The sequence below is a fragment of the Saccopteryx leptura genome, chromosome 1 (assembly GCF_036850995.1).
Source record: "Saccopteryx leptura isolate mSacLep1 chromosome 1, mSacLep1_pri_phased_curated, whole genome shotgun sequence".
NCBI lineage: Eukaryota > Metazoa > Chordata > Mammalia > Chiroptera > Emballonuridae > Saccopteryx > Saccopteryx leptura.
Window position 1 is genome coordinate 79,863,797 of NC_089503.1, and position 27,706 is coordinate 79,891,502.

A 27,706-nucleotide genomic window follows, 5' to 3' on the forward strand; every position below is an offset into this window, starting at 1 on the left:
GTTCTATTTTTTTATATAATTTTTTTTTTTTTTTTTTTTGGTGACAAGCAAAAGCTTTATTTAGAGTGCATCCCAGGCGAGATTCAATGGTCCTCAAAACGGGCCAGGGAAGTCACCTATTTTTTTATACAAACATATCTAATTACTCAAAGTATAAGGTACATTTTAATCATTCAAAGCCCTGTGGCCAATACTATCACAAGCATTAGAAAGAGAACACATACACAGTAACAAACAGTGAGCTCAGGCCCTGTTTCACATAAGAGATAGTGAGACAGACTACTGCATTCAGCCTGACCGGGATCCACCCAGCAACCCCATCTAGGGCTGATGCTCGAGTCAACCAAGCTATTTTTAGCAACTGAGGCTGATGCTTGGACCAACTGAGCTATCCTCAGTGACCAAGCTCAGAAGGGGAAGAAAAGAGGGGAAGGGAGGGGTCGAGAAGCAGATGGTCACTTCTCTTGTGTGCCCTGACCAGGACTCGAACCCAGCATATCCATACACCAGGCCGACGCTCTATCCACTGAGGAAGCTAGCCAGGACCAAAAAGGTTAAATTTTATAAGCTCTTTTTCTCAGTTGTGGCTAAATGTAACTACATTAAAATACTGACATAGTCTTTGATTATGAAACAGAAATGCATAATGGATATTTATTTTAATCCTTATTCAAGATTAATATATTTAAGCAAAGCTCTCACTAGAACATACACAAATATATGTAAGGAAAATAATAGTCTAAACTTTATAGAGCATCCCCAGGTAATGTTAACAACTGGACTTAAAAACGATGAAAACCAAGGCTATTTCATATGTCCTTGAGCTGGGAAATTTCTCAAGTAACAGAACCACGTTCAGGAAATGACAGCCCAAAACAGAAATTTTTATGCATTAGTTTCTCTGTTAAGTAAGTCTCTTTCAAATTCTTCAGCCAACAGCAACTTTTAAAATCGTCAACTGTATATCTGAGCTGGCAATGTTTTGATTTTTCCTGAATCTTAAAAACTTCAGAGTGCCATTAAATGTATCATCTTCTGTTTCTTCTCAAAGAACTAATGTTCATAAAAGGGTCATCATCGTCGTCCTGAAATGACAAACGTTACTTTAGTGATAGTGCCACACTTCACTAAGACAAGACAGAAGTTGTTACAGGCAAAACAATACCAATAAGAATAATTTTCTCCTTTCACATGAGGTAGACTTATTTTTTCTGTTTCCTTTATAACTATGAGTAGTTTGTCAATTTACATTCTCTCCTACTTCTTTCCTTTCTAGCTATTTTACTGATGAAATAAGTAAGTCCAATTAAATTCTTAGCAAGCATTAAAAACAAAACTTTATACTGGTATATGTGCGAATATATGAGTTCAATAAACATTTCTCTCAGCTACTGACCTCGACAAAAGCAAATCGGTGCAGGCAAGCCAGAAAGATAAGTACTCTTCGAATCATTTCTATTTGGTTTTTTAATAGGTTTTTTCATTTACATTTTATTATTAGAGTATTCTGGTGTTCTGAAAACTCAGCCAAAAAAATACAATGAAGCCACATCACCTAACTCACAAATAGCTGTAATTCTTAGTTCTCATTACTCATGTCGTGTTAGAAATAAACAGCTACTCTTGAACTGATAAAAGAAAAAAACCTAGCAAAGCAATCTTTCAATTATGTTTTTTGGAAAAAGAAATAGACGGAGTATTTTACTTTCAAAGAGTTCTCATGCTGCTGGGCTGTAGATTATATGCATCTCAAGAATAGATAGGTATATTTGCCCTGGCCGGGTAGCTTAGGTGGTTAGTGTAGTCCTAATATGCCAAGGTTGTAGGTTTGATCCTGGGCAAGGGCACATACAAGAATCAATCAATCAATGCATAAATAAGTGGAAGAATAAATCAGTGTTCCCTCGCTCTTTCTCTCTTTGAAAAAACCAATCAATAAATGCAATTTTATAAAAAGAACAGATAGGAATATCAGGTTAATTAAGAATTTTTTTTAAGTACAATGAGGATTTCTTTTTTTTTAAAATTTATTTATTTATTCATTTTAGAGAGGAAAGGGAGAGAGAGAGGAGAGATAGAGAGAGAGAAGGGGGGGAGGAGCTGGAAGCATCAACTCCCATATGTGCCTTGATCAGGCAAGCCCAGGGTTTCGAACTGGCGACCTCAGCATTTCCAGGTCGACGCTTTTATCCACTGCGCCACCACAGGTCAGGCCAGGTTAATTAAGAATTTAAAGAGAATGAAAACTAACAACCTCAGATAAGGGAAGCTACATAATTGGATCTGAAACATTAAGTTGATTCTTCTTATTGTATAACTAAACATTGAGAAAAAAAAGCAAAATTTTAAAAAAAATTTTCATATTTATTTTATTTATTTTTAAAATTTATTATTTTTTTTTCTGAAGTTGGAAATGGGGAGGCAGTCAGACAGACTCCCACATGCGCCCAACCGGGATCCGCCCGGCATGCCCACCAGGGGGCGATGCTCTGCCCATCTGGGGCGTTGCTCTGTTGCAACCAGAGCCATTCTAGCGCCTAAGGCAGAGGTCATGGGGCCATCCTCAGCGCCCGGCCAACTTTGCTCCAATGGAGCCTTGGCTGCAGGAGGGGAAGAGAGAGACAGAGAGGAAGGAGAGGGGGAGGGGTGGAGAAGCAGATGGGCGCTTCTCCTGTGTGCCCTGACCGGGAATCGAACCCAGGACTCCTGCACGCCAGGCCGACGCTCTACCACTGAGCCAACCGGCCAGGGTAAAAAAGCAAAATTTTCACAAATATTTTATTCATATTTCTTTTAAGACATTAATAAAAAGGAATAGTTATATGACATTAGGCTTTGTTCATGGTATTTACATATTCAAATATTAGCTAAGTTAGCTATCTCTAATAAGAAATGGATGCCTTGGTCCTGGCTGGTTAATCAGTAGATAGAGCATCGGCCTGGCATGCCGACGTCCCAGGTTCAATTCCCCAAGGTCAGGGCAAAAATGGGAATCAACCATTTGCTTCTCCTCCCCTCCCTCTCCCCACTTTTCTCTCTCTTCCCTTCCAGCAGTCAGTGGCTTAATTAGTCTGAGCATTGTCAGCCTTAGGCACTAAGGATAGCTCAGTTGATTAGAGCATTGGTCCCAGATGAATCCCAGTTGGGGCACGTGTGGAGTCTGTCTATCTCTCCTCCTCTCACTTAAAAGAAAAAATTAGGTGCCTTAAGAAAAATAAAAATTCATCTTTGTTTATTGATTCATTTTCTGCTACTATGGAAGGTAGAACTTGTGTTAATAAATCAGAGATAAAATTCAAATTGAATTTAACAAGAGTATTTGCTAATAATTCTTCTTTGCAGTTAACATGAATTATATACATTTTAAAACTGTAATATATAACCACAGGTCCTTATCAATGCTTTGAAATAAACAAACCAGTCAATACCTCTCCCTTCCCTCCTGGCGGCAACATATTAGTATTTAATTGGTAGACTGAGTTCAAGCTGCACTTTTTCTCTGCAGCCTGAATTTGGTGAGTCTTCTCCTCAAACAGTTTCTAAACCACAGCTGGGGTACAGGGAATGTGGCAGCAGCAGTCGAAGCTCGAAATAAAAGGGGTGAGTCACATGCTACAACAGGAATGAGCCTGGAGGACATCATGCTCAAATAAGCCAGTCACCAAACCAAACAAAACAAAACACAAATACTGTATGATCCACTTACACAAGCTATCTAAAGTAGTCACATTCATAGAAACAGGAAGTGGAATGCTGGTTGGGGACAGGGGAAACGAGGAGTTGTTTATTGGGCAAAGACTTTCAGTCTTAGAAGATGAAAAGCTCTGGAGCTCTGTTATAGACAATGTGAGTATAACACTTACCACTAGTGAACTGTACTCTTACAAATGGTTAGACGGTAAAGCTTCCACATTGTTTTTACCACAATTTAAAAAACTCAAACTTTTAATAAAAATAAATAAATGAAAAGGGTGATAGGCTCAAGAGAAACAACTTCAAACAACTCAACCAGAACCAGCTAAGGCCATGCACACGGCAGCCCTGGAGGAAAGGGAAGGCCGGCATCCTTCAGGTGTGGGGCGTTAGTTCACCTCCGCTGAACAAACGAATGAAGGCAAGAGGCAAATCCTGAGTCCACCCAGCCCATTTAAGTTAGAAGAGATTTCATAGTTTCCTGGTCCAGAGAACCAACTGAACTGGAGTTTCTTCCCTTACATCCGTAAGGCATTTCAGTCAGTATCCGAACACCTCTGTGACAAGGAAATCGCCATCGTGTACCATCTCATACAGGACATGTGTGCAGCACAGGGAGCACCTAACAACTACTCCATTAAAGTAACATGTTATAAAAGCTTTCAGGACATCATCACCATCATTTCTCTAAATATAAATGACAGAAGCCAGAAACACTGTTTTGATCCTACTATTAACTGCACAAGTTATATAAGATAATTTCTAGCAACTAGCTGAGCAGTCCCTATTGTAGACTCTATAAGCAGTTAACAATTAAAATTTAACATTACTTTCTTACCTCATCTGATTCAAAATCCACCCCTTTAGCTATCTGGCTCTGGGACGTGGGTTTGCTTGATGATGACGATGTGTTCAGCCACCTGAGGCAAAAACAAAGAAAAGGAACTCACCTGAGTTTTGTTTTTTTTTTGTTTTTTTTGTATTTTTCTGAAGCTGGAAATGGGGAGAGACAGTCAGACAGACTCCCGCATGCGCCTGACCGGGATCCACCCAGCACGCCCACCAGGGGCGACGCTCTGCGCACCAGGGAACGATGCTCTGCCCCTCCGGGGCATCGCTCTGCTGCGACCAGAGCCACTCTAGCGCCTGGGGCAGAGGCCAAGGAGCCATCCCCAGCGTCCGGGCCATCTTTGCTCCAATGGAGCCTTGGCTGCGGGAGGGGAAGAGAGAGACAGAGAGGAAGGAGGGGGAGGGTGGAGAAGCAAATGGGCGCTTATCCTATGTGCCCTGGCCGGGAATCGAACCCGGGTCCCCCGCATGCCAGGCCGACGCTCTACCGCTGAGCCAACCGGCCAGAGCTTCACCTGAGTTTTTCATTCTAGTAATAGCCATATACAAAAATAACTACAGGGGTCCTCGGGTTACAACAGTCTCGACATACGACGTTTTGAGTTTATGATGCTGCCTCCCATAAAAACTAAAAAAAATGGAGACATGTTTCCATTTACTCCTTTTTTGTTATTTTTTCTGTTAATATAGTACAGTGTGTATATTTATGTCCTTTTCCTTTTTCTGTGACTTAGGCTAAGGTGTGTTTTGACTTACACCAAAATTTGAGCTATGTCACTGTTATAAGAGCAGAACTGTGTTGTAACCCAAGGACCCCCTGTAATACATTTCCTTACATCTACATTAGAGGCAGTAACAAGTTAGTGGTGTGAAAATAGACTGAGGCCAGGGTCTGAATTCCAGTCTTGCTGTTTACTAACTGTGTGTGTGGTGTTAGGCAAGTTACTGAGCCTTTTGGTGCCTCAATTTTCTCAACTATGAAATGAGGATAATTTTTCCAAGATTAAATGTGTTAATATACCTAAGCACTTAGATTAGGGCTTGACACATATTAAGCACTACACAGATGCTTATAATATTATTATTCTATTGTCTACTACCATCCCCCACTCCTGCAAATTGTGGCAACATTGAAATATTTTTTTCATTCAAATCTCAGTTGTTTCTATAAAAAAAATAAGTGTTTTATAAAGGGTCATCACTTTTTATTTTATTTTATTATTTTCCAAGTGAGAGAAGGGGAGATAGAGAGATAGACTCCCACATGCACCCTGTCTAGGATCCATCAACAACCCCCATCTGGGGCCATGCCTGCAACCAAGCTATTTTTAGTGCCTGAGGCAGAGGCTCTACAGAGCCATCCTCAGCACCTGGGCCAATGTGCTTGAACCAATCGAGGTATGGCTATGGGAGAGGAAGAGAGAGAGAGAGAGAGAGAGAGAGAGAGAGAGAGAGAGAAAGAGAAAGGGGAGGGGGAAGAAGCAGATGGTTGCTTCTTGTGGGAGACCACAAGTGGCAAAAAGCCTTTGTAACTTTGAGGCTTAGCAAAAGGCTAAGTCCTCTCCCCCATATTGCCTATGAAGCTGAGTATGTGCACTCATCCCATCCCCCTACTTCACTTGCTTGCTTAAGCTGCTAGAAGAAATATCCATGCCCTTCCTCTCACCCTTTGTTTGCTCAGATATTGATTTCACTTATGCATGGTGGGGGCATTCCTGTTTACGCTTTAAATGGATTTCTGTTTATCCCTTACATGGATTCCTGTTTATGCCTTAGATGTGTGACTTTGTATCCAAGACTTCCTTATTTGCATATAGCTATATAATAAAGCAAACCAGGGGCTATTTCGCTGTTCTTGCCATCAGCTTGCAGAGGCCTCCTGAACTCATCCTATTTCTCTTTAAGCCTATTTTCTTCATTCCGCATCATTCTCCCTCAGGACCTGGAATTACTAGCCACGCTGGTTTGCGGCAGCTTCTCCTGTGTGCCCTGACTGGGAATTGAACCTAGGACATCCACATGCCAAGTGATGCTCTACCACTGAGCCAACCAGCCAAGGCCAGAATCCCCTTACTTTTAGTCCAACAATGGTAGAATTTAAAACAATTTTTCCAGGGAAAAGTAGGCCTTCCATTGCGCATCTGGCAGAAGAAAGTTTTACAGCTGCAAACTACTTCAGAAATATTAATTTCTGGCATTGCTCACCACTCTTCTTATCACTCTTGTTCTATTTCCCTAGCCTGTTATTTCTTTAATATACACTATACAGCTGTTGCTATGTGCCATGTCCTTAGTGAATAGGCTGACCAGGAAGGAGGGTCCTACAGGTAGTCCAGCTGAGAATATTTTACAAATATTAACTCATTTCTTATCTTTATTTTAAGGACACTGAGGCACAGAGAAGTGAAAAGACTTGCACCAGGCCTAAGCCAGTAAGTGACAGAGTTGAAATACTTTAGAAGTGAAATAACGACACAAACCATGCCATTCCTAACTAATTCAAAAACAGCCCAAATTTGTGTCATTCAGTTGCTGCCATCAGAAACAAAATCTGCCAAGGCTGATTTCAAATTTCTTGCCAAAATGTTAATTTCTAAATTGCTTCTCATCACTGAAATGGTTCTCGTTGCTTGCACAGGGCTCTGGGAGCTCAATCTGTTATGTCCCAGGGCAACAGCAGAGACGTGCTGTGGAGCAGACTGCGGGAGGAGTGGCTGCGTGACCTGAGGCGAGTTATTCAGCCTACCGGCCTCGCGGGCTCCAAAGGTAAAATGGGAGTAACGGTCAGAACCATGGCTACCTCCCGGGGTGGCTGTGAGCCCCGTACAGCTAATCCACACGTGAAGGCTCAGAAGAGTGCCTGATTTGGGAGGTGATGAATAATTCAGTTATTATTATCACCACCTCGTGAGTAAATAAGGAGTCAATTGACATTTATTCTACAGAACAGTGGACAACCCAAAATGCTAAAAAAATATATGTCAAACATACTAAAATAGTATTTTCATGTGCTCGCTTCGGCAGCACATATACTAAAATAGTATTTTCATTATTTCCAGAAATAAAAAAATAAGGACCCATATAAGCTGAACCATATTCTTCTCAACTATATGCACTATTGGAAACAAACCCAGAAAGCTAGACCTGTTTTTGTCTCTGTGTGTTTTAATTTACAAAGACAAGAACAACCAAATAAGTACTTAGGAACTTTCTTCCTTCGAAGGACTGAGATATCCTGATACTCTTCCAATAAATCTCCTTTTCCCTAAGCAAGTCTCAGTTTGGTTTCTACCAGCGGGAACCAAAGGGGTCCTGTTTAATACATGTAACTCAGACTTGAGAAATTCAAGTAAATCTTCTTAGGAATTCAATTACCTTCAACTATGGACCACATATACTCAAACTGCCCTGTACCCAAGCCCATGTTGGTATTCTTCACTCCTACAAGGCTGGCATTGGCTTTGGCAACTCGACCTTCTTCTGGGTTTTTCTCATGTCTTTCTTGTGGTCTCTTCTACTTTACCTCCACTCTAAAGGCTGGAACCCGAGGATCATCAGAACATAAACCCTCTTTTCTCTCTACCTTCTCTCTCAAGACGCTCAATCCATTCCAATGATTTCACGGATCAAATTATAAGCTGTGGAGAAGTAAATATAGGTCCCCTCCGAACCTCTCGTCTGAGCTCTGGAACCATATATCCAATCACCTATCCTCTCTCTTCATCTAAATTTCACAAGCGTCTCAAACTTTCCACACCCAAGTAGAGCTTTTGATTATCTGCCAGTCATCCCCTACAAGTCTATTTCTGCTTTCATGTCTTTCTCAGTGTATGGCACCATCTAAGTGCTCAACCAGGAAACCTGCAAATCAATCATGATTCCTCACCCTCCCTCACTCCAAATACTCAGCCCATTCCCCGACGTCTGTCATGTCTACCTGGAAACATATCCTGACACCATTTTCCCTGCTCTTCTCTGCTGCAAGCCCCATCATCCCTCTCACCTGAACTGCCCAGAGAGCCTCCTTCCATTCCAGGTCAGCCTGTCCACACTCCTATCCTCCTGTCCCACAGCCATCCCTTATAAACTTAAATCACACAGTGCCACCATCTCTCAAACTCTGTCCCTGGCTTCCCCCTGCATTTACAATCCAGTCCAATTTCCTTACCCTGCTCACCGGTCCCTGTTTCATGACACTCTCCTGCCTCTCTTTTCTAGTCTCACCCCAACCACCTCCTTCCCACCAGGTTCCTGAATTCCAGTAAGCTGGTCCTTCCTCAAGAGACTGCAAATACTTTTCCCTCCGCTTTGTGCAAGGCTCAATCTCTCAGTAAAATTTCAGCTTAAACTTAATTGCCACGGCCTTCCCTGATCACCCTGTCAAAGTGGACGTCTGTGGCCTGTGACCCTCCCTGATCACCCTGTCAAAGTGGACGTCTGTGGCCTGTGACCCTCCCTGATCACCCTGTCAAAGTGGACGTCTGTGGCACTGGTAGAGCATCGGCCCGGCGTGTGGAAGTCCCGGGTTTGATTCCCAGCCAGCACACACAGGCAAAGCGCCCAACTGCTTCTCCATCCTTCCCCCTTCTCCTTCCTCTATCTCTCTTCCCCTCCCGTAGCCAAGGCTCCATTGGAGCCAAGTTGGCCCAGGCGCTGAGGATGGCTCCAGGGCCTCTGCCTCAGGTGCTAAAATCTAGGCTCTTGTTGCAACGGAGCAACGGCCCAGACGGGCAGAGCATTGCCCTTCTAGTGGGCATGCCAGGAGGATCCTGGTCGAGTGAATATGGGAGTCTGTCTCTCTGCTTCTCACTTCAGAAAAAAAAAAAGGCGGATGTCTGTGGCCCGCCACCCTCCCTGATCACCCTGTCACAGTGGATGTTAACAGCAGTGACACTGCTCTTGCTGCTGAGCTTTCATGACTTCTTTCAAGTATTCTTACACATTCTTCCACAGCTCATATGTCACCTACCCTCTTTGTAAAACCCTCAGTGACCTATCCTAGAAAGACACAGGTACTTCCCTTAGATTTCATTATAATTGACAAAAACATTTCTCTTGGTGGTTTATGAGGGCCCATGATCAGCATACCACTCAAGTGCACATTCCTGGAAGGAAAGAGACACTTCTTTTGTATTTCTACCCCCGGCTCCTAGCATAAGATTTAAATGAGTAAAAAGTGGACATGGAATTTTACCAGTTTTTCCAACAGAGACACTTAACTCACATAAACCACATATTCTCACTAGGGTCAATATTACATCCATGGAATGAAAACTTGTTCCAGGGGTTGGACTAAGTGAATAATCTCAGATATTACAATGGTTTTTGGTCCTTTCAATCCTACCTGACAAAATTCCATTCTTTAGTACTGTATTTAATTTCAAAATTAAATCTAAGTAATTTTAATTAATTTAAATCAAATTTAATTTGTATCCTTAGGTAATGAAAAAAAGTTGAGATCATAAAAAAAAAACAACTGAGAAACACTGAGGTAGAGCTTTTCCCTCAACCTCGCTCTTATTTCTGTAACTCCTGCTCACGTCATTGCTCTTGGCTGTCATTCTGCACCCCACTAATAACTCCTGTCTTTAAAATCTCAGGTAAATTTTACTCCGGCTATAAAGCTTTTTCTTCTTTGAGGGTCCACACTTCTCCAATTTCTGAGAGCCTATATGCACTTTATACCTAGTTTGCATACTAAAATTCCCCACATACTACCGAGTTTCCCCAAAATAAGACAGTGTCTTATATGATATGAATTTTTGCTCCTAAAGACACGCTAGGTCTTATTTTCAGGGGATGTCTTATTTTTCCATGAATAAGAATTTACATTTATTGTTAGACAAGAAAATCAACATTTATTAATATACTGTAGTCATGTCATCACAAACATCAGCATAAACAGCCAAACTCTGAATTTCATCAAGAATTTCATCAAGAATTTCCTGTGACTCCATTTCCAGGTACAACAATCTACCATTTCCCCGAAAATAAGACAGTATCTTAATTTTTGCTCCTAAAGATGTGCTAGGTCTTATTTTCAGGGGAGACCTTATATTACTAAGCTTGAAAAGAATTGCACTAGGTCTTATTTTCGGGGAAACAGGGTATGTGCTGACTTAATCTTCCCTAAATGGAGGGAAATGTGTTCATGTCTCTTTTCCACTATGATGTACACTGTCGCAAGGCAGTAAGCTTATTAAAACATTACGTTCCCCATCAGATCTAATATAATGCTCACACAGAAAATAAGTATTTTGATAATTATTTTTCTTAGGTAGAAATTTTCAATAGCTGAGCAGTATTCACCTGCAATGGTAACACACAGGAGAAAATATAATACTGAATCAGGTCAAGCCTTGCAGTAACAGGCGAAAACCAGAAAGGACAGAAAAAAGCTTGCAAGTTTCCGAAGGCAGAGAAAGCCAACAGGATCCTCTGTTCACTGTTCAGCATAACACTCTGTCTCAACTCAGTATATAAAACTAGGATAATGAAGAGAAGTTGAAATCAGAGATTAACAAAATACAAAACTACTGTCTATTAACTAGAGAGAACACAGTATTCCATTAAGAAAATCATTGGGTAATAAAGACAAAAGGAAACAAGTTATATAAATTTTCAATGAAAATGCTTGTACTAATGTTGCCTCGACCCTATGAAACAGTCCTTGGGTCTGTTTTTCACTTCCCTACATACTTTACTAGTTATAAAGTATGTTTACTAGAAAATAAACCTGTTAAATAGCTGCGGCAAAGAACTACGATAAGTAAAATTCTGGATAATTATAAACTTTTTCAGATGTTTCTTTTTCACAGCAAGTCACTAAACCTACCTTTGATCTGTTTTTGAAGTGGTAGGAAAAGTGTCTTCTTCCATATCTGAGTCATCCACCTCAATCACCTAAGGGGAAAAAAACAAAACAGTAAATAGTTTTTGTGGAAACAGAACATTTAAATAAAAAATTAACTCAATCTCAAGTTTTTTTAATATACAAAAAAGTCACAATAAATGAGGCAGAAATCACGTAATCAGCTAATATTAAAACTAAAGCTCAGCCTGGCCTCCTTCCAACGTCACAAACAGTATTCTACACAACACGGGAGACTTCACTTCTCTCTTGGCCACCAGTGCAGCTCGGCACCTAAAGAACATGCAGTTAGCCTGGTGAATGACTCACACATGGTCATGTGCAGACAGTGCACTGTGATCTTCTTGGATTCTAATGAGGAGTTCAATTCTCAGTGTTTCATCTCAAACTTTCAATGAAGTGTAAGACTGGCTGAGAAGTAGCAGGTGTCTATCTTTCTGTTACATTTATCCCTATTAAATACCATTTGTTGGTTTTAAGCCCCAGGAAAGAATGTTTGTGATACTTGATTCTAACATCCAAAATACTACCATTTTGTGTTATCTTGACACTTCATACACAATTTGCTGTCTTCATCTAAAGCCAAGGACAAAATACGGAAAAGAAAATAAAAGCCAGTTTGGCATGACTTGTTCCTTTTTTTTTTTTCAGAGACAGAGAGAGAGATAGATAAGGACAGACAGACAGGAACAGAGAGATGAGAAGCATCAACCATTAGTTTTTTTTGTTGTGCGTTGCAACACCTTAGTTGTTCATTGATTGCTTTCTCACATGTGCCTTGACCGCGGGCCTTCAGCAGACCGAGTAACCACTTGCTCGAGCCAGCGACTTCAGGTCCAAGCTGGTGAGCTTTTTGCTCAAGCCAGATGAGCCCACGCTCAAGCTGGCGACCTCGGGGTCTTGAACCTGGGTCTTCCGCATCCCAGTCCAATGCTCTATCCACTGTACCACCGCCTGGTCAGGCTGACCTGTTCTTTTTGAACTCATGTTATTGCCCGATAATAAGAAAATCTAGAAAGGAAGAGACCTTACAAAAATGATGATAATTCTGTTTTCAGATATGATTTGGAGCATTAGCAAGCAACAGTTGATTAAAAATAATGAAATAAAGCTCAGGATAAATGTTAGCACTGGTACACCCACATTTAAGTGAATAATGAAAAAATAGGAAAAAGGAAAGATCAAGTTAAGAGAGAGAAAAGAACAAGATTAGAAGATATTTTCTGCAAACGGTGGTCAATTGTGTCATGTACTTGAGAGATCACAAAGAATACAATTTGCGAAAAAGCTGCTGAGGCCGTATGATACAGAGCAATGACTCTCAACGGGGATGATTTTTACCCCCATTCCCACCCCAGGAGCATTTGGAAATGTCTGGAGACATTTCTGATTGCCAAAACTCAGGGGTACCACTGGCATCTCGTGAGTAAAGGCTGAGATGCCACACATCCCGCAAAGCACAGGACAGCCCTCAAAACTAACTTCCTTGGTCCAAACTGTCAACAGTGCTGCTGCAGAAAATCCCTAAACTACAGGGAAGAGTACTGGCTTGGGAGTTGAGACACGTAGGATCTGAAAGTGAGGTAACAGGACAGTCAAGCCCACATTGGACTCTTCTTGGAATGCAAAAGAAGAGCAGAAGACCTGTTTATCTAGAGCTGAACAAAGAGGTCCTTGGACTTCAACCTTCCAGTTTCTTCAGCCATTAAGACACAGCTAGAGTTACGAGAACACACGCAGCCAAAGGCGGGCAGGCACCGACAGAACCTCTGCGTGCACTGAACCCCCATCCTCTCCATTAGAGTTCCGTGTATGGGCCCTTTTGGGTCAGCGCTATTATCCTTAAAAATATTACTAGATATGTGCATTTATGGCTTTCTGATCATGTGATCCATTATTTAGGAAAAGAAACAAAAACTCCTAGAAGTCCTGTCTAGATAACTAGTAAAGTTCTCTCCAGCTTCAATGTTCCACACTTTTTTCTTCCTTTATTTACTTTGCTGATCAAATAGACAATTCATAATTCAGAATACAGAAGTTATTAAAACACAACTATAAAACTTTTTTCTTACCTCTGAATATTTCTTAGCAGCAGCATTTCGTGAGGGCTGCTGTCTTGTAGATTTAAAGGCTATAATGAAAAAGATGAAATATCCATTATGTTGTTCTTAAAATAATTTAGAAAATTTGCATATTTCTTTAGCTGAAGATTTTCTAAGTTCTAGCTTCAAAAATCTTTGATGACTAATTATAAAACCACTTATAATTTTTAAAATCTGAAGGGAGATACAATTATATGCTCAAATAAATCAATGCTTAGCTGCCAGTTTCATCTGATTTCTTCGCTTATTCAAACACAGTAATAAACGGTGTTCATAAAGACACCTACACTAAAATTGTCTTCTAGATCAGTGGTAGTTAACCTGGTCCCTACCACCCACTAGTGGGCGTTCCAGCTTTCATGGTGGGTGGTAGCGGAGCAACCAAAGTATAAATAAAAAGATAGATTTAACTATAGTAAGTTGTTTTATAAAGATTTATTCTGCCAAATAGTGAAAATCCAACATAAAGTACTTGGTAAGTAATTATTATTATATGCTTTAACTTGCTGTAACTCTGCTTTATAAATTTTATAAAGTAAAGTTACTTCCCTACTTTATAAATCACCATTACTGTGGAACCAGTGGGCGGTTAGAAAATTTTACTACTAACAGAGATACAAAAGTGGGCGGTAGGTATAAAAGGTTGACTACCCTGTTCTAGATAAACACCTGCAGGGTACAATCTGATCCCCTGACAGACTGACCTCCAACTACAGTACATCAGAGCTGACCCTCCTGATGTCTTCCTTCTCCGTTAGGGGTAACGCCTTCCCTGGGGCCGCTAGGAGCTGACGTTCCAGTAAGAGCTTTCTTCTCCTCTACTTTGTTAACCACATTCACTACTTAAGAAATAGTCCAGATGGGAATTCTAGAAAACAGCGTATCTTTTATCCCATGGTAAAATTTTCCTTTGAATCTTTGCTTTTTTAACCATATAAACATGGTTAGAAACATAAAACTTAACCATTTATTTTTTTCCAAGTCTAAAACTGTGATGTTATTATTTTACAATAAGAAAGATATAGGGGTGGGATAAAGTAGGTTAATAATAATAATAAACTAATTTAAGTATATACATAATAAGATAAGAATAAACTGTTTTGTATACTCACAACTGTGAACCTACTTTTGCCTCACCCTGTATTTTTGGCTTTGTCCCTGTTTCTGGCATAAGCCCTAAAATCCTCCGAATTTCCTAAGTGATGAGAGCCCTAAAGGTAGCTTTTGTTATATATATGTTGCCTTAGGATTGCATCTGAAGTTGGAGGCTGGTTGCCCGGGAACCAACCAAGCACTTCAGTCCTATTCCCTGATTTCTGGGGAGGAGAAATGGGCTGGAAGTTGCATTTACCACCAATGACCAATGGTTTAGTGCAGTGGTTCTCAAATTTTTTGAAGTCAGGGCGCATTTAAAATCCTACAAATAATTGTAGGCACACTATATGCAAATTTCTGAGAAATACATTGTAATAATTAAGTCAAATATTAAAGAAAAAATATAAAGTCCAAGCATGCTTTTATGTTAATTAAACAAAATAAATACGACAAAACTAAATTTATTCTGTTATTAAAAAACATTTTTATGTTATATTTTTTGAGTTATGCTTTTTAGAATTTGTAAAACAGGGGTTAAAAAATAAAAAAAAAAACAATAAAGTTGTCTTTTTATATATATAGATACATTCATAGTAAGATTTAGTAAATTTGGCAGATCACAGCGTGAATGTGTTAAGTTTTTCCATTCTTGTGTTTACGAGAAACATGAGCCTGATGTGTCCTAGAGATTTCTTCAATGTTTGGGCATATATTTGAAAGGCAAACTCTCATTTCCTTGTCAATACATTGAAGAATTCTTCTCTTTTTACTCTTAATTGTGTCGAGGGTAGAAAATCCTAATTCACATAAATAGGATGTTGAAAATTGTACAAAGCTTTTTTAGATATTGCCACATATTCTTCAAGACACAATTCCTTATGCTTAATCATCAATCCAAACCCCGCACCATAAATATCATCTTAACTTTACACCAAACAAAGGATAGAGGAAACTTGCCTCCAGTCTTTCTGGGGAACATAGAGGGCAGTGTAAACAATCCAGCACCACAGTTTAACAGCCTTTTGCAACCTAATCAGGCAAGTGAGGTGGGGAGTTGGGCAGACTGTCCGCTTACAGCCAATTCCCCACACCTCTGTCCCCCAAAAATCTAAACTCCAAAAACCCTGTTAGTTTTCTGGTCCCCAACAGGCACATATTTCTCTGGAATACCATAGGGCACACCTGGAAATCTTCTAGGGTGCACCAGTGTGCCCTGGCGCACACTTTGAGAACCACTGGTTTAATCAGTTGTGCCTATATAATGAAGCTTCCATTAAAACCCAAAAGGAAGGGGGTTTGGAGGGCTTCCAGGTGGGGAACCAGATCGCTTCTGCGTGCCACCATGCCAATCTGCAAGCTCCCTTACGCTCCTCGCTTCTGCGTGCCACCATGCCAATCTGCAAGCTCCCTTACGCTCCTTCTCTATGTACCTCTTCATCTGGCTGCTGATAGGCATCCTTACAGGTCATGTACTAAGCAAACTAGTTTCCTGAGTTCTGTTACCTTCCCTAGCAAATTCATCAAACCCAAGGAGGGAGTCAGAGGAACCTCTGATTTATATAGCCAGTTGGTCAGAAGCACAGGTAACTAACTCCCTGGGTTCAGACTGGCATCTGAAGCAGAGGGGGCAGTCTTGTGGAGCCGAGCCCTGACCCTATGGGATCTGACACGATCTCTGGGTATATAGCATCACAATTTATTAAATGTAGAGCCCCAGCTGCTGTCTCCAGAGCACTGCGTGGAGGTGTTGGAGAACCCACCCTTATCCCCAACACACATTTACACTGGAACTGGGTGCAGAGTATTAGAAACCTAGCATAAACTTAAAACAGACAGTTAAGAGGTTTATTTTCTCCTAAGCCCTACCAGCTTCCTAATATAAAAAAGGTCTCCCCAAGACAACCTCCAAACCAAACAGGGCAAGAGGAGAAAAGAAAGCTTGAAAAGTTAACTGCTCAAAGAATCGCACAAAGCCCAAAATTCTCCCAGTCAGAAAACTCCAGAATCTTTCTACCTAGCCTAAACCTATGGTTTGTTCATTTCCCTATTCCAGGTCCCATCCCCACGTTGTGATGTCTGCCCAAGAGGAGAGAAGAAGGGCAGTAGCAGAGCTTTTACCTGCACGACCCCATTAGTGGCCTCACATTCTACTCAAAATGCTGGATAGGGCAACCGACTAAAACAAACAGTCATCATGACTCTTTCTGCTCCAGTTATTTACTAATTGACTCCTCAAACTCTCAGATCCTCAGAAACAAGAGCCCTCCTTTCATATTATTCCCAGTGAACAGCAGAAGATGAATAAATGTTTGTGAGATAATTAGTGTTATCAGAAATAAGCACTGAGTTTTGTTAGGAAGGCAATACAGCACAGTGGTGAGGCTCTCTGGTCTCAGAGTCAGGCTCATTTTGACTTACTTAGCTGGGTGACTATGGCCAAGTTCTTTGGCTTTGGCTTGAGTCTCAGTTTCTTCATCTGCAATACAGCGTTAATAATACTTCACATAGCCTGACCTGTGGTGGTGCAGTGGAAGTGTTGACCTCAAATGCTGAGGTCGGCAGTTCCAAACCCCAGGCTTGCCTGGGCAAGGCATATACGGGAGTGGATGCTTCCTGCTCCTCCCCTGCCCTTCTCTCTTTCTCTCCCTCCCTGCTAAATAAAGTAGATTAAATAAATAAAATTAAAAATATATATACTTCATGCCGAAATTCACTGAAAGGTATTTCATGTCATTAAACTGCTTTGACAAGTGCCTGAAAGTAGCAGGTATTCAAAGAATGTAGCTAGTAATTATAGGAGTAAATGTATTAGCAGCAGTGGTAACCATGGTGGTAAATTATTTGCAAAGGCACAAGCTTCAGAAGTATCTTCTTTACTTGTTTTAGTCATCATCCTCTGCCAACAAACTTCAGTGGAAATTTCTGGGCTGTCAACTTTTATCTACAACCACTGCAAGCTTTAAACATAATATCTACTTTTCCCAATAAAATTCCAGTACAATAACAAATCTCTATACCCCGTGGAGCTTGTCAAAATAGAATATGACCATTATCTCTTCATTTCTCCATTTCTAGTGGAACCTAGAAGTTAGAAAGTGGCGTTGGTCCCAAAGTTATGGTAACTATAATAAATACCCCACAATAATTTTGTCAATCTTCAAAACCAAATCTAATCTGATAAAAAATGTTTTGCACATATGTATTAAGAAATGAATTCATTTTTTCAAAAACAGGCCCAGTGTTGCAGGTGGATCAGTTAAATTGCAAAACCATTAGGCCAAATCGATTATATAAAAGACAAATTTAGACTAATTTATGAAACATCCATTTTCATGTGTATTGTGAACATCGCCACTAATACCAACAGCAGCACTCATCTGATTCTAAGTTCTGTAATCAGCAATGCATATGCATAAGTTCACTAACACTCAGAACTACTCTGAAGAATTATTCTGCCAATTTTATAGCTAAGGGATCTGAAGCTTATAGGATAATAGTTTACACTTACTGGGGCATAATATGAAGAGATGTTATGCCAGGAATTTCATATGCATTTTCTCATTAATCCTCAAAATAATACAAAAAGCTCAATACAATCATCACCCCATCAAGAAGTCAGAATACAAACAGAGCCCTTTCTTTTCTTTTTCTTTTTTTTTTAGGTGAGAGGAGGGGAGATCATGAGGTAGACTCTTTCCTGCATGTACCCTGACTGGGACCCACCCTGCAACCTCATCTGGGGCCAATGCTGGAACACTGACCTATTTTCAGCACCTGAGGCTGTCTTGCTCTGACAGAGCTATCCTCAGTGCCCGGGGCCATGCTTGAACCAATCAAGCTACTGGAAAAGTGGGAAGAAAAAAGGGAGAGAACAGGGTGGGGGTAGGGCGGGAAGCAGAGGTTGCTTCTCCTGTGTGTTCTGATCAGGACTCAAACCTGGGACATCCACACACTGGGCCGCCTTTCTATCCACTGAGCCACCAGCAAGGTTCCCAAGGTGTTTATGAATTCAGAAGCATGCTCTTAACCTTTGTGCTACACAATCTATAAGTAATCTTTATTCAATCATTCTGAAGTATTTAACGAGCATCAACTATGTGCCAGGAACTGTGGCTACAATGAACAAAATAATGTAACCCCTGTTCTCCTGGTGCTTATAGCGCAAGGGCACAAAGCTGGCAGGTGAAGAGCCAGGTGAGTATACCACGTCTGACTCTAGAGCAGGCGTCCCCAAACTACAGCCTGTGGGCCGCATGCGGCCCCCTGAGGCCATTTATCCGGCCCCCCGCCGTACTTCTGGAAGGGGCACCTCTTTCATTGGTGTCAGTGAGAGGAGCACTGTATGTGGCAGCCCTCCAACGGTCTGAAGGACAGTGAACTGGCCCCCTGTGTAAAAAGTTTGGGGACCCCTGCTCTAGAGCTTGGGTTCTTAACCACAGCCATCGGACGTCGTGCTCTGTCAGAACAAAGACCTAAGATCTTCCCCTGAAACATAATTCAGGAAATCTTAAGTTTCCTACTAAGTTGGTTTACTTACATAGCCCCTTGCTCAAGCCAGCGATCATGGGGTCATGTGTATGATTCCATGCTCAAGCCAGCGACCCCATACTCAAGCATGAGCCCGCACTCAAGCCAGCCATCTTGGGGTTTCGAACCTGGGTTCTCTGAGTCCCAGTCCGACGCTCTATCCACTGAGCCACCACCTGGTCAGGCTTAAATTGTTATTTAAAATAGTTTATAAAAATAGGTCCTCCTTGTCTGAGGATAATTTTTAGGCCACAACACAGACATTCAAAGAACCCTGACCATAATCTCCCCTGAACACAGCTCAGTGACTTCTCTATGCTGACAGCAGAGGCAGAGCAGCATGAGGAAGGAAAATAAGGAACACATTAAGAAGCAATTCCTTCTCTCTTAACCAGTGTTGATATACTGACCCATTACCTTTTCTATGTCTTAGTGATCCTTCTATAAAAGGGAAATAATCAGATTTGTTTAAAAAAATAAGAAATTATAAAAATTAATTTTTAGAGCTCACCTTCTCCAAGAGTCCCAATCAATGGTAAGGATCTTTTGAATTAGCATAATGTATCCTGTGATTCTAACAACAGTTTGACTCCCCAGTGATGGCAACACACACCAATGAGATTGACTAATGTGTGTCCTTGGTCTTCCTGTGTTGGAATTTGCAAATAACTGCTAGATAATCATTCACAGTCCATACTCACCATCTACAATAGACATGTTTCTAGATGTTGACACAGTGGTCTTTGAACTTCTGCTTCGAGTAGAAGTCTCCAGACCAGGGCCTGCTGTTAGAATAATGAGCAGTCAATATAAAATCCCATCAACATCCAAAGGTTTTTTCAAACAACACCAAAATGAAATCCAAATCAAGTTTTGTCCAAACATAGTTTAAATGTAAAAAGCCAAAGAGATATAAACATCTAGAGCCTGATCAATTTTCAGAGACATCTGGTTCATATTGTTCAATTAAAATTTATAAATCTCAGGAAAATGACATTTATCACTAGAAGATGAGGATTGCTCTCCCTGGATATATATTTTAAAGATCTTATTAATTTTAGAGAGAATGAAAGGAGGTAGTAACTCATCATTGCTTTACTTAGTTGTTCATAGATTTCTTCTCATATGTGCCTTGATAAGGCAAGCCCGGGGTTTTGAACTGGTGACCGCAGCATCCCAGGTCAACCTTCTATCTACTGTGCCACCACAGGTCAGGTTCTCCCTGGATATATTTAATTAAAGTACTATCCATTTTACCAACTTAAAATGCCTATGAAAAAATATTTAATAAAAATAATTTTTAGCCCTGTCCGGTTGGCTCAGTGGACAGAGCATTGGCCCAGCGTGCAGACACCCTGGGTTCAGACCTCAGTCAGGGCACACATGAGAAGAGGCCATCTGCTTCTCTTTCCCTCCCTCTCCCCCATCTCTCTTCCTTTCTCACAGCCAGTGGCTTGGTTGGTCTTAGCATCAGTCCCAGGCGCTAATAGCTCGGGTGATTCAAGCATCTGCCATAGACAGGGGTTTCTGGGTGGATCACAGTTGGGACACTTGCAGGAGTCTATCTCCCCTTCCCTCACTTAAAATCAATAACAACCACAACAATAATAACAATTTTTAGATGTTCCTGAGGACGCATTCATATAATGCATCATGAGGTCACTGGATGACTATTATCTTTTTTTCCATAAGTAAGAAGTGGGAAAACAGAGAGACAGATTTCCACATGTGCCCTGACTGGGATCCACCTGGCAAGCCTGCTATGGGGCGATGCTCTGCCCATCTGGAGCCATTGCTCCACTGCTCAGCAACCAGCTCTTTTAGCGCCTAGGGCGAGACCATGGAACCATCCTAAGCGCCTAGGGCCAACTTGCTCCAACCAAGCCATGGCTGCAGGAGGGGAAGAGAAAGAGAGAGAGAGAGAGAGAGAGAGAGAGAGAAGGGAGAGGGGTGAAGAAGCAGGTGATCGCTTCTCCTGTGTGCCCTGACCGGGAATAGAACCTGGGACAACCACACGCCAGGCCTACACTCTATTGCTCAGCCAACCAGCCGGGTCTGGATGACTATTTTCTATTGTTGGGACTATTCAGTGACAATAGTGTCACATTAAAGACAACGATGTCGGCCCTGGCCGGTTGGCTCAGCGGTAGAGCGTCGGCCTGGCGTGCGGGGGACCCGGGTTCAATTCCCGGCCAGGGCACATAGGATAAGCGCCCATTTGCTTCTCCACCTCCCGCCCCCCCTCCTTCCTCTCTGTCTCTCTCTTCCCCTCCCACAGCCAAGGCTCCATTGGAGCAAAGATGGCCCGGGCGCTGGGGATGGCTCTGTGGCCTCTGCCCCAGGCGCTAGAGTGGCTCTGGTCGTGGCAGAGCGACGCCCCAGAGGGGCAGAGCATCGCCCCCTGGTGGGCAGAGCTTCGCCCCTGGTGGGCGTGCCGGGTGGATCCCGGTCGGGCGCATGCGGGAGTCTGTCTGACTGTCTCTCCCCGTTTCCAGCTTCAAAAAATACAAAAAAAAAAAAAAAAAAAGACAACGATGTCAATTAATGTTAATAATTGCTTTAAGAAATCAAATTATATTTTGGAGTGGTCTTTCTTTTCAAACAAATTTTATGAAGCCACTTTCTAAGAATGTGGGCATCTGTGTCCTATGAGAGTAACAATAATAACAATTTGTATGATCTGGAGTTTTCGTCCTGCAGTCAATGGTCATTAGTTAGCCATTTTCCATAATAGTGCATATTTGCCTCACTATTACTTTGTACACGTAAGACAAAATAAGACATTAAATGTACCCAAAGGTACACTGAAAACAGTGTTCTTTAAGATCAATTAAATTCCTATGTGCATATAGCCACTCAAACTTTAAATAAAATGTACATGTCAGAACTACATTAAAGACTTCAAACATTGTAAAAATAAATTTTTAAAAGACTGTGTTAACTCTTACAACAGGAATACAATTCTGTATTTCCCACTCAAAGGGCCATTCTAAATGTGTGCAAAAGACTGTACTGTACTCAGTGCTAACCTCTTCCTCTCTGAGACCTTCCTCTGGACACTGCATTCTGTCCTCTTCCTCCTCTTTGGCCTCTTCCTCGGCCTCTGCCTTTGGTGGCTGCTGCCGAGATGCTATCATCAGAGTCACCGGCCACCTCTTCTGCCAAATCTACACTCATCGCGTCATCAGCATTAAAGGTGGAGTCCTCTGTCTGAGATCTGAGGGCTCTGGCCCTGTTCATGGCCTGAGAGAATAACGAGAGGAAAGTACATGAGTCGATATGCAGCATCTGAAGTCATTAGTCTAGTCATTTAGATAAGCATTTAATACTGAAAAACTATTATTCTACACTATTATTTTTCACTTACCATGGTGTAGAATGTAAAACGAGAGAACCTCCTTCCCCATCAATCAGATTCAATACCTATGTATTGTCAGATCAATTTATAATACTACCTTAAAATGAGACCTTTTGAAAGGTTTACCAAGAAGGATAAAATTCCAAAGAATCAAAACTTTCAGAATTGGGAGGAACATAGGCTGTTGCCCCTAATTCAATGTCACCATTTGTAGGAAACTGTCACCATTTAAGCTATTCTGTACAGTGGACTCAATAAATAACAAGAAAAAAAATTACAAACAATAACTGTTATTTCTGGGTGATGAAATTTTAGGATGCTTTTGTTTTCTTCTTCATTCTAAAGTATTTCAAATTTTCTACAATATTTTTTCTAAAAATAGTACTTTTGCCATCAGAAAAACATGAGCAATAATCTCATAAATAATGATAACAAAAGTTAAGTAAAAATAGCATTTGAAAGCCTGGAAAGAGAATAAAACCAAGACTGACCACCAACTGGTGGAGCAGTGGATAAAGCATGGACCTGGGACACTGAGGACCCAAGTTCAAAACCCCAAGGTCACTGGCTTGAGTGCAGGCTCACCAGCTTGAACATGGGGTTACTGGCTTGAGTTGTGGAATCAGAGACATGACTCCATAATTGCTGATTTGAAGCCCAAGGTCGCTGGCTTGAGCAAGGGGTCACCGGCTCGGCCCTGGTCAAGGCTTGTATAAGAAACAATCAATGAACAACTAAATTGCAGCAACTATGAGCTGATGCTTCTGATCTTTCTCCCTTCCTGTGTGTGTGTCTCTCTCTTGCTAAAAAAAAAAAAAAAAAAAAAAAAAAAATCCAAGTCCTGGCTGGGTAGCTCAGTTGATTAGAGTACCATCCCAATATGCCAAGGCCGGGGGTTCAATCCCTGGTCAGGGCACACACAAGCATCAATCAATGGATACATAAATAAGTGGAACAACAAATCAATGTTTCTTTCTTTCTCTCCCTTCCTCTCTCTAAACTAAAAAAAAAAAAAATTTTAAAGACTAAAAACTAAGATACGCCACAAATTTTAATTTGATAAGAAACTGTTTAGATAAGACAAGTTTGAGACTTAACAAAATGTTCTGATTCACTGTGAAATGAATACAGACTTTCTTATTAAAAATAGAATAAAAATAATGCTGCCCTGATCTTCTCCCTTAAACCAAACAAAATTTAACAAGGAGAACAAAATAAAGCAATATATTGCCACTAAAATTAGAAAGTAGCTTTAATCCAAAACACTAATATCGATGAAGAACTAATGGGCAGAGTGCCTATTTGACCTGGGTAAGGCAGAAGGTGGAGAAGAGAAGGCAGTGGAGAGCCCCCAAAACTGATCTACATCTCAAGATGCCGTAACAACAGTCTTTCTTGCTGGGAATGATAAATTCTGAGTCTAAGAAGAGGTGGTTAGCACTTTTCCAAGCTCTCTGTGATGCCCTGAAATAAAGAGAGACAGCTAAACGAGGAGAAGAGGACAAAGCAGGCAGGACAGAAACAGGAGCAAGGTGGGTGGTGGGAGGGAGTAACCCAGCTTCATAATTATTAATATGATCTGAGCCTGACTGAGTAATAGCTAAATCACTACCTGAAGGGCTCGACATGGTGTCACAACACAAAAAGAGTAATGCTTCAGGGAATATAACAGAAAATAGTTTAAAACAGTAGAATAAGATTTCAATTCATTGTTCTTGTCCTAGATGAAGTAGTCAACCCTCAGTCTTGGATTCTGTAACTGCAAATCACCTACTTGCCAAAATTTACTTGTAATTCCTGAAACAACACTCCTGATACTTCCTGGGTGGATCTCAGTGGGGTGCATGCGGGAGTCTGTCTGTCTGCCTCCCTGCTTCTCACTTTGGAAAAATACAAAAAATAAACAAATTAATAAATAAATATGAACTCATACTTAAAGAACATACTTGAGCCCTGGATGAACAGCTCGGAGAGCACAGGCCTTGGTGCCTCTGGTTCCTGGTCAGGAACATACAGGAACAGATCAATGTTTTTGTCTCTTTCTCTCCCTTTCTCTCTCTGAAATCAATAAATAACTTTTAAAAAAGAAGAAGCCTGACCAGGTGGTGGCACAATGGATACAGCACTGGACTGCGACGCGGAGAATCCAGGTTCGAAACCCCAAGGTCTCCGGCTTGAGCACAGTCTCATCTGGCTTGAATGCAGGCTCACCAGCTTGAGCACGGGGTCGCTGGCTTGACTGTGGGATCATAGATGTGACCCCATGGTTGCTGGCTTGAGTCCAAGGTCCCTGGCTTGAGCAAGGGGTCATTTGCTCTGCTGTAGCCCCTGCCCCCATTAAGGCACATACAAAGAAAGCAATCACTGAGCAACTAAGGTGCAGCAACAAAGATCTAATGCTTCTCATCTCTCTCCCTTCCTGTCTGTCCCTATCTGTCCCTTTCTCTGACTTTCTCTCTGTCTGTCAAAAAAATAAAAATAATAAAAAATAAAAAATACTTGAGAGTTTTCCTATATGAAAAAGAGACCTTAAAGCATGTTTTTTTTCCTCTAAATTGGATGATTACAATGCTTTTGTTTGTCTAAATATTTTAAGCAGGGTACTGGATTAATATTCTGAGCTAAATGATTCTGCAAAGCTGTGAATTGCAGCTTGGGAAAGTCTCAAATTGCATGAGTCAAGTTCTAAATAGTATTTTGAGAATGAAAACATTTATAACACCCCATAGCATGCTAAAATATTACCTAGGAAACCCTAATTACCAGTCTTAAAATATAGCTGAAAAGCTAAACCCAAAAGTCCTTTCTTCTAAAAAATTCCCATATGAAATCTGTCATGTCCCCGCCTACCTTCCTTGAATAAAATGTTCACTTTTATTCTTTAAAAGATTAATTAAAACTGAGGTTAGTGGCTTCAAACACAAAGGATCCACTGTTAACAGGATGTTTCTGAAAGCTATTCAATTAAAGGGATAAATCAAGTTTCAGTCAACTAATCTAAGAACCAGAAATCCTTTCTTTGCAGCATTCATTCTTGCTACTTGGCAAACTCTCTTCTACTTCAAGGGCACTCTGTAAAATGAGTACAAATATAATGAGTGTGGTAGCTTCCAAAAATCACTTTGTTTTATTTATTTCTATTTTTTTTATTTTTTCTATTTCTTTTTTGTATTTTTCTGAAGTTGGAAACAAGGAGGCAGTCAGATAGACTCCTGCATGTGCCCGACCGGGATCCACCCAGCATGCCCACCAGGGGGCAATGCTCTGCCTATCTGGGGCGTCGCTCTGTTGCAACCAGAGCCATTCTAGCGCCTGAGGCAGAGGCCACAGAGCCACCCCCCAGCGCTCGGGCAAACTTTGCTCCAATGGAGCCCTGGCTGCGGGAGGGGAAGAGAGAGACAGAGAGGAAGGAGAAGGGGAGGGGTGGAGAAGCAGATGGGTGCTTCTCCTGTGTGCCCTGGCTGGGAATCAAACCCAGGACTCCTGCATGCCAGGCTGACGTTCTACCACTGAGCCAACCAGCCAGGGCCAAAAATCACTTTGTAAACGGTACAGCAGTTTCATCTGTCCTTATTATAAACAGTGATTTTGCTATGCTGCATAACAGGTTTAGCAGTTTTAAATTTTTAGCCAATCATTGGCCATGCATTATATTACTGTTGTTATAAATTCTGATAGGACATAGGATGGTGGAAAAGTCTAAGTTTGGAGTGGGGAGAAATAGGTACGTCTTCTAGCCCCACCAAATGTCCTTCAGTTTGGTCTTCATCTTCTCACTCATAAAATGGAAACTGAAATAGTATAAATAACACACAGAGCAAAAACTCAATATCACTTCCCTTTTCCCCTTGAAAACAGTAATGAAAAAAAGCCAAGTCAGTCATCAATTCTGCTTTTTGAAATACACTTATTTAAGAGACTTATTTTGATATTGGGAATGCCGAGTGTGAAAGTTAGCGGATGGCGGTAGCGTTTCATTTTGTAAGCAATTACTGAAGGCTATTAATGAAAGGCACGGTGTGGGGAAAAGACTGCAGTCAGTACTGGTCCTACAGCTAGGAATGTTAGCTTACGTAGCAAAACTTACCCCATAGAAGACAGTTCAAGTAGTACAAGAGGAAAGCTACACCTTACTGTGGGAGACTGCAAGCTGACAAAGTCCTCGCAGTTTAAGGCTTCAGCTAAAGGCTAAACTCTTCCCCACAACTCCATGTTGGCTGTGAAGCTGAGTGTTGCCACTCAACCCTTCCTTGCACCTCACTTGCTTAAATTGCTAGAGGCAATTTACATGCCCTTCCTCTCATCCTTTGTTCATTCAACTACTGTTGATTTCAGTTATGCATGGAGGGGGATTCCTGTTTATGCCTCAGATATGTGACTTAGTATTGGAGACTTTCTTATTTGCGTATGGCTCTGCACTATACAATAAAGCAAACCTGGGGTTTTGCTTTTGCTCTCGCAAGCCATCAGCTTAGCAGGAGGCCTCCTGGTCCCATCCTTTTTTTCAGTGTTTATTTTCTAATCCTCCACCATTCCCACTCAAGACCTGCAAAATAGCGACATCTTATGCCATGGATAGTATAAGTAATACAAGGGAAAAGATATTTGTGAAACTTACAACTAGACATTTAAATTATACTAGCATATTCTTTTTAGAGAATGGTTATTAACTGAGTTACTACACTGTTCATATATCTACAAATTCTACTGAACTGAGACACAAATTTGGGGGTGTGGGAGTGGGAGTTACAGAACACCAAATTTTATAATAAAACAAAGGGGGGAAAACAACAAAAATTTGTCACTTTCCTACTCCTTAAAATGTGAGGTAAGTGGCATTATTAAATCAAGCTAAACTCTAAATAGCAAGTGAAGTGAGTGAAGGAAATCAGATTTAGACTTGGAAGACATTTTAAAAAGGAAAAAAAGGCTTAAGTGTGCCCTCACAGCCTATGGAGATGGTACAGAATTATTTGAGAACTGATCTTTCCTATGTCAGATCTAAAACTGCTTGCCCTTAAAGGCTGTGGGATTACTAAATAGTCATCGGGGCATCAGCTACTAGAACAGGGCTTCCTGGAAAAGCTCAGAGAGGAAAGGTGATTTGAGAGTCCCTTCTCTTTAAGCAGGGTTTTTTCCTTTCCCCTCTTAGTGTTTCCTTCCTACTGACATTTACCAAAGGAGTATGCTTAAAATAAGGCAAATTGTATT

General features: G+C 41.1%; 1 protein-coding gene across 1 annotated transcript in view; it reads right to left on the reverse strand.

Annotated features, from left to right (window-relative positions):
- Nucleotides 1-367: 367 nt before the first annotated feature.
- The window catches only part of MRE11 (MRE11 homolog, double strand break repair nuclease), a 66,649-nt gene continuing 39,310 nt past the window's right edge, over nucleotides 368-27,706 (reverse strand). Inside the window, exons 15-20 of the mRNA XM_066370805.1 lie at nucleotides 22,167-22,380; nucleotides 19,839-19,922; nucleotides 13,486-13,544; nucleotides 11,378-11,445; nucleotides 4,532-4,613; nucleotides 368-1,085 (exon numbers count right to left, since the gene is read on the reverse strand). Of these exons, the coding sequence (XP_066226902.1) occupies nucleotides 1,029-1,085; nucleotides 4,532-4,613; nucleotides 11,378-11,445; nucleotides 13,486-13,544; nucleotides 19,839-19,922; nucleotides 22,167-22,380 (564 nt within the window). The 3' untranslated portion in view covers nucleotides 368-1,028. The remainder of the gene's footprint in view (nucleotides 1,086-4,531; nucleotides 4,614-11,377; nucleotides 11,446-13,485; nucleotides 13,545-19,838; nucleotides 19,923-22,166; nucleotides 22,381-27,706) is intronic.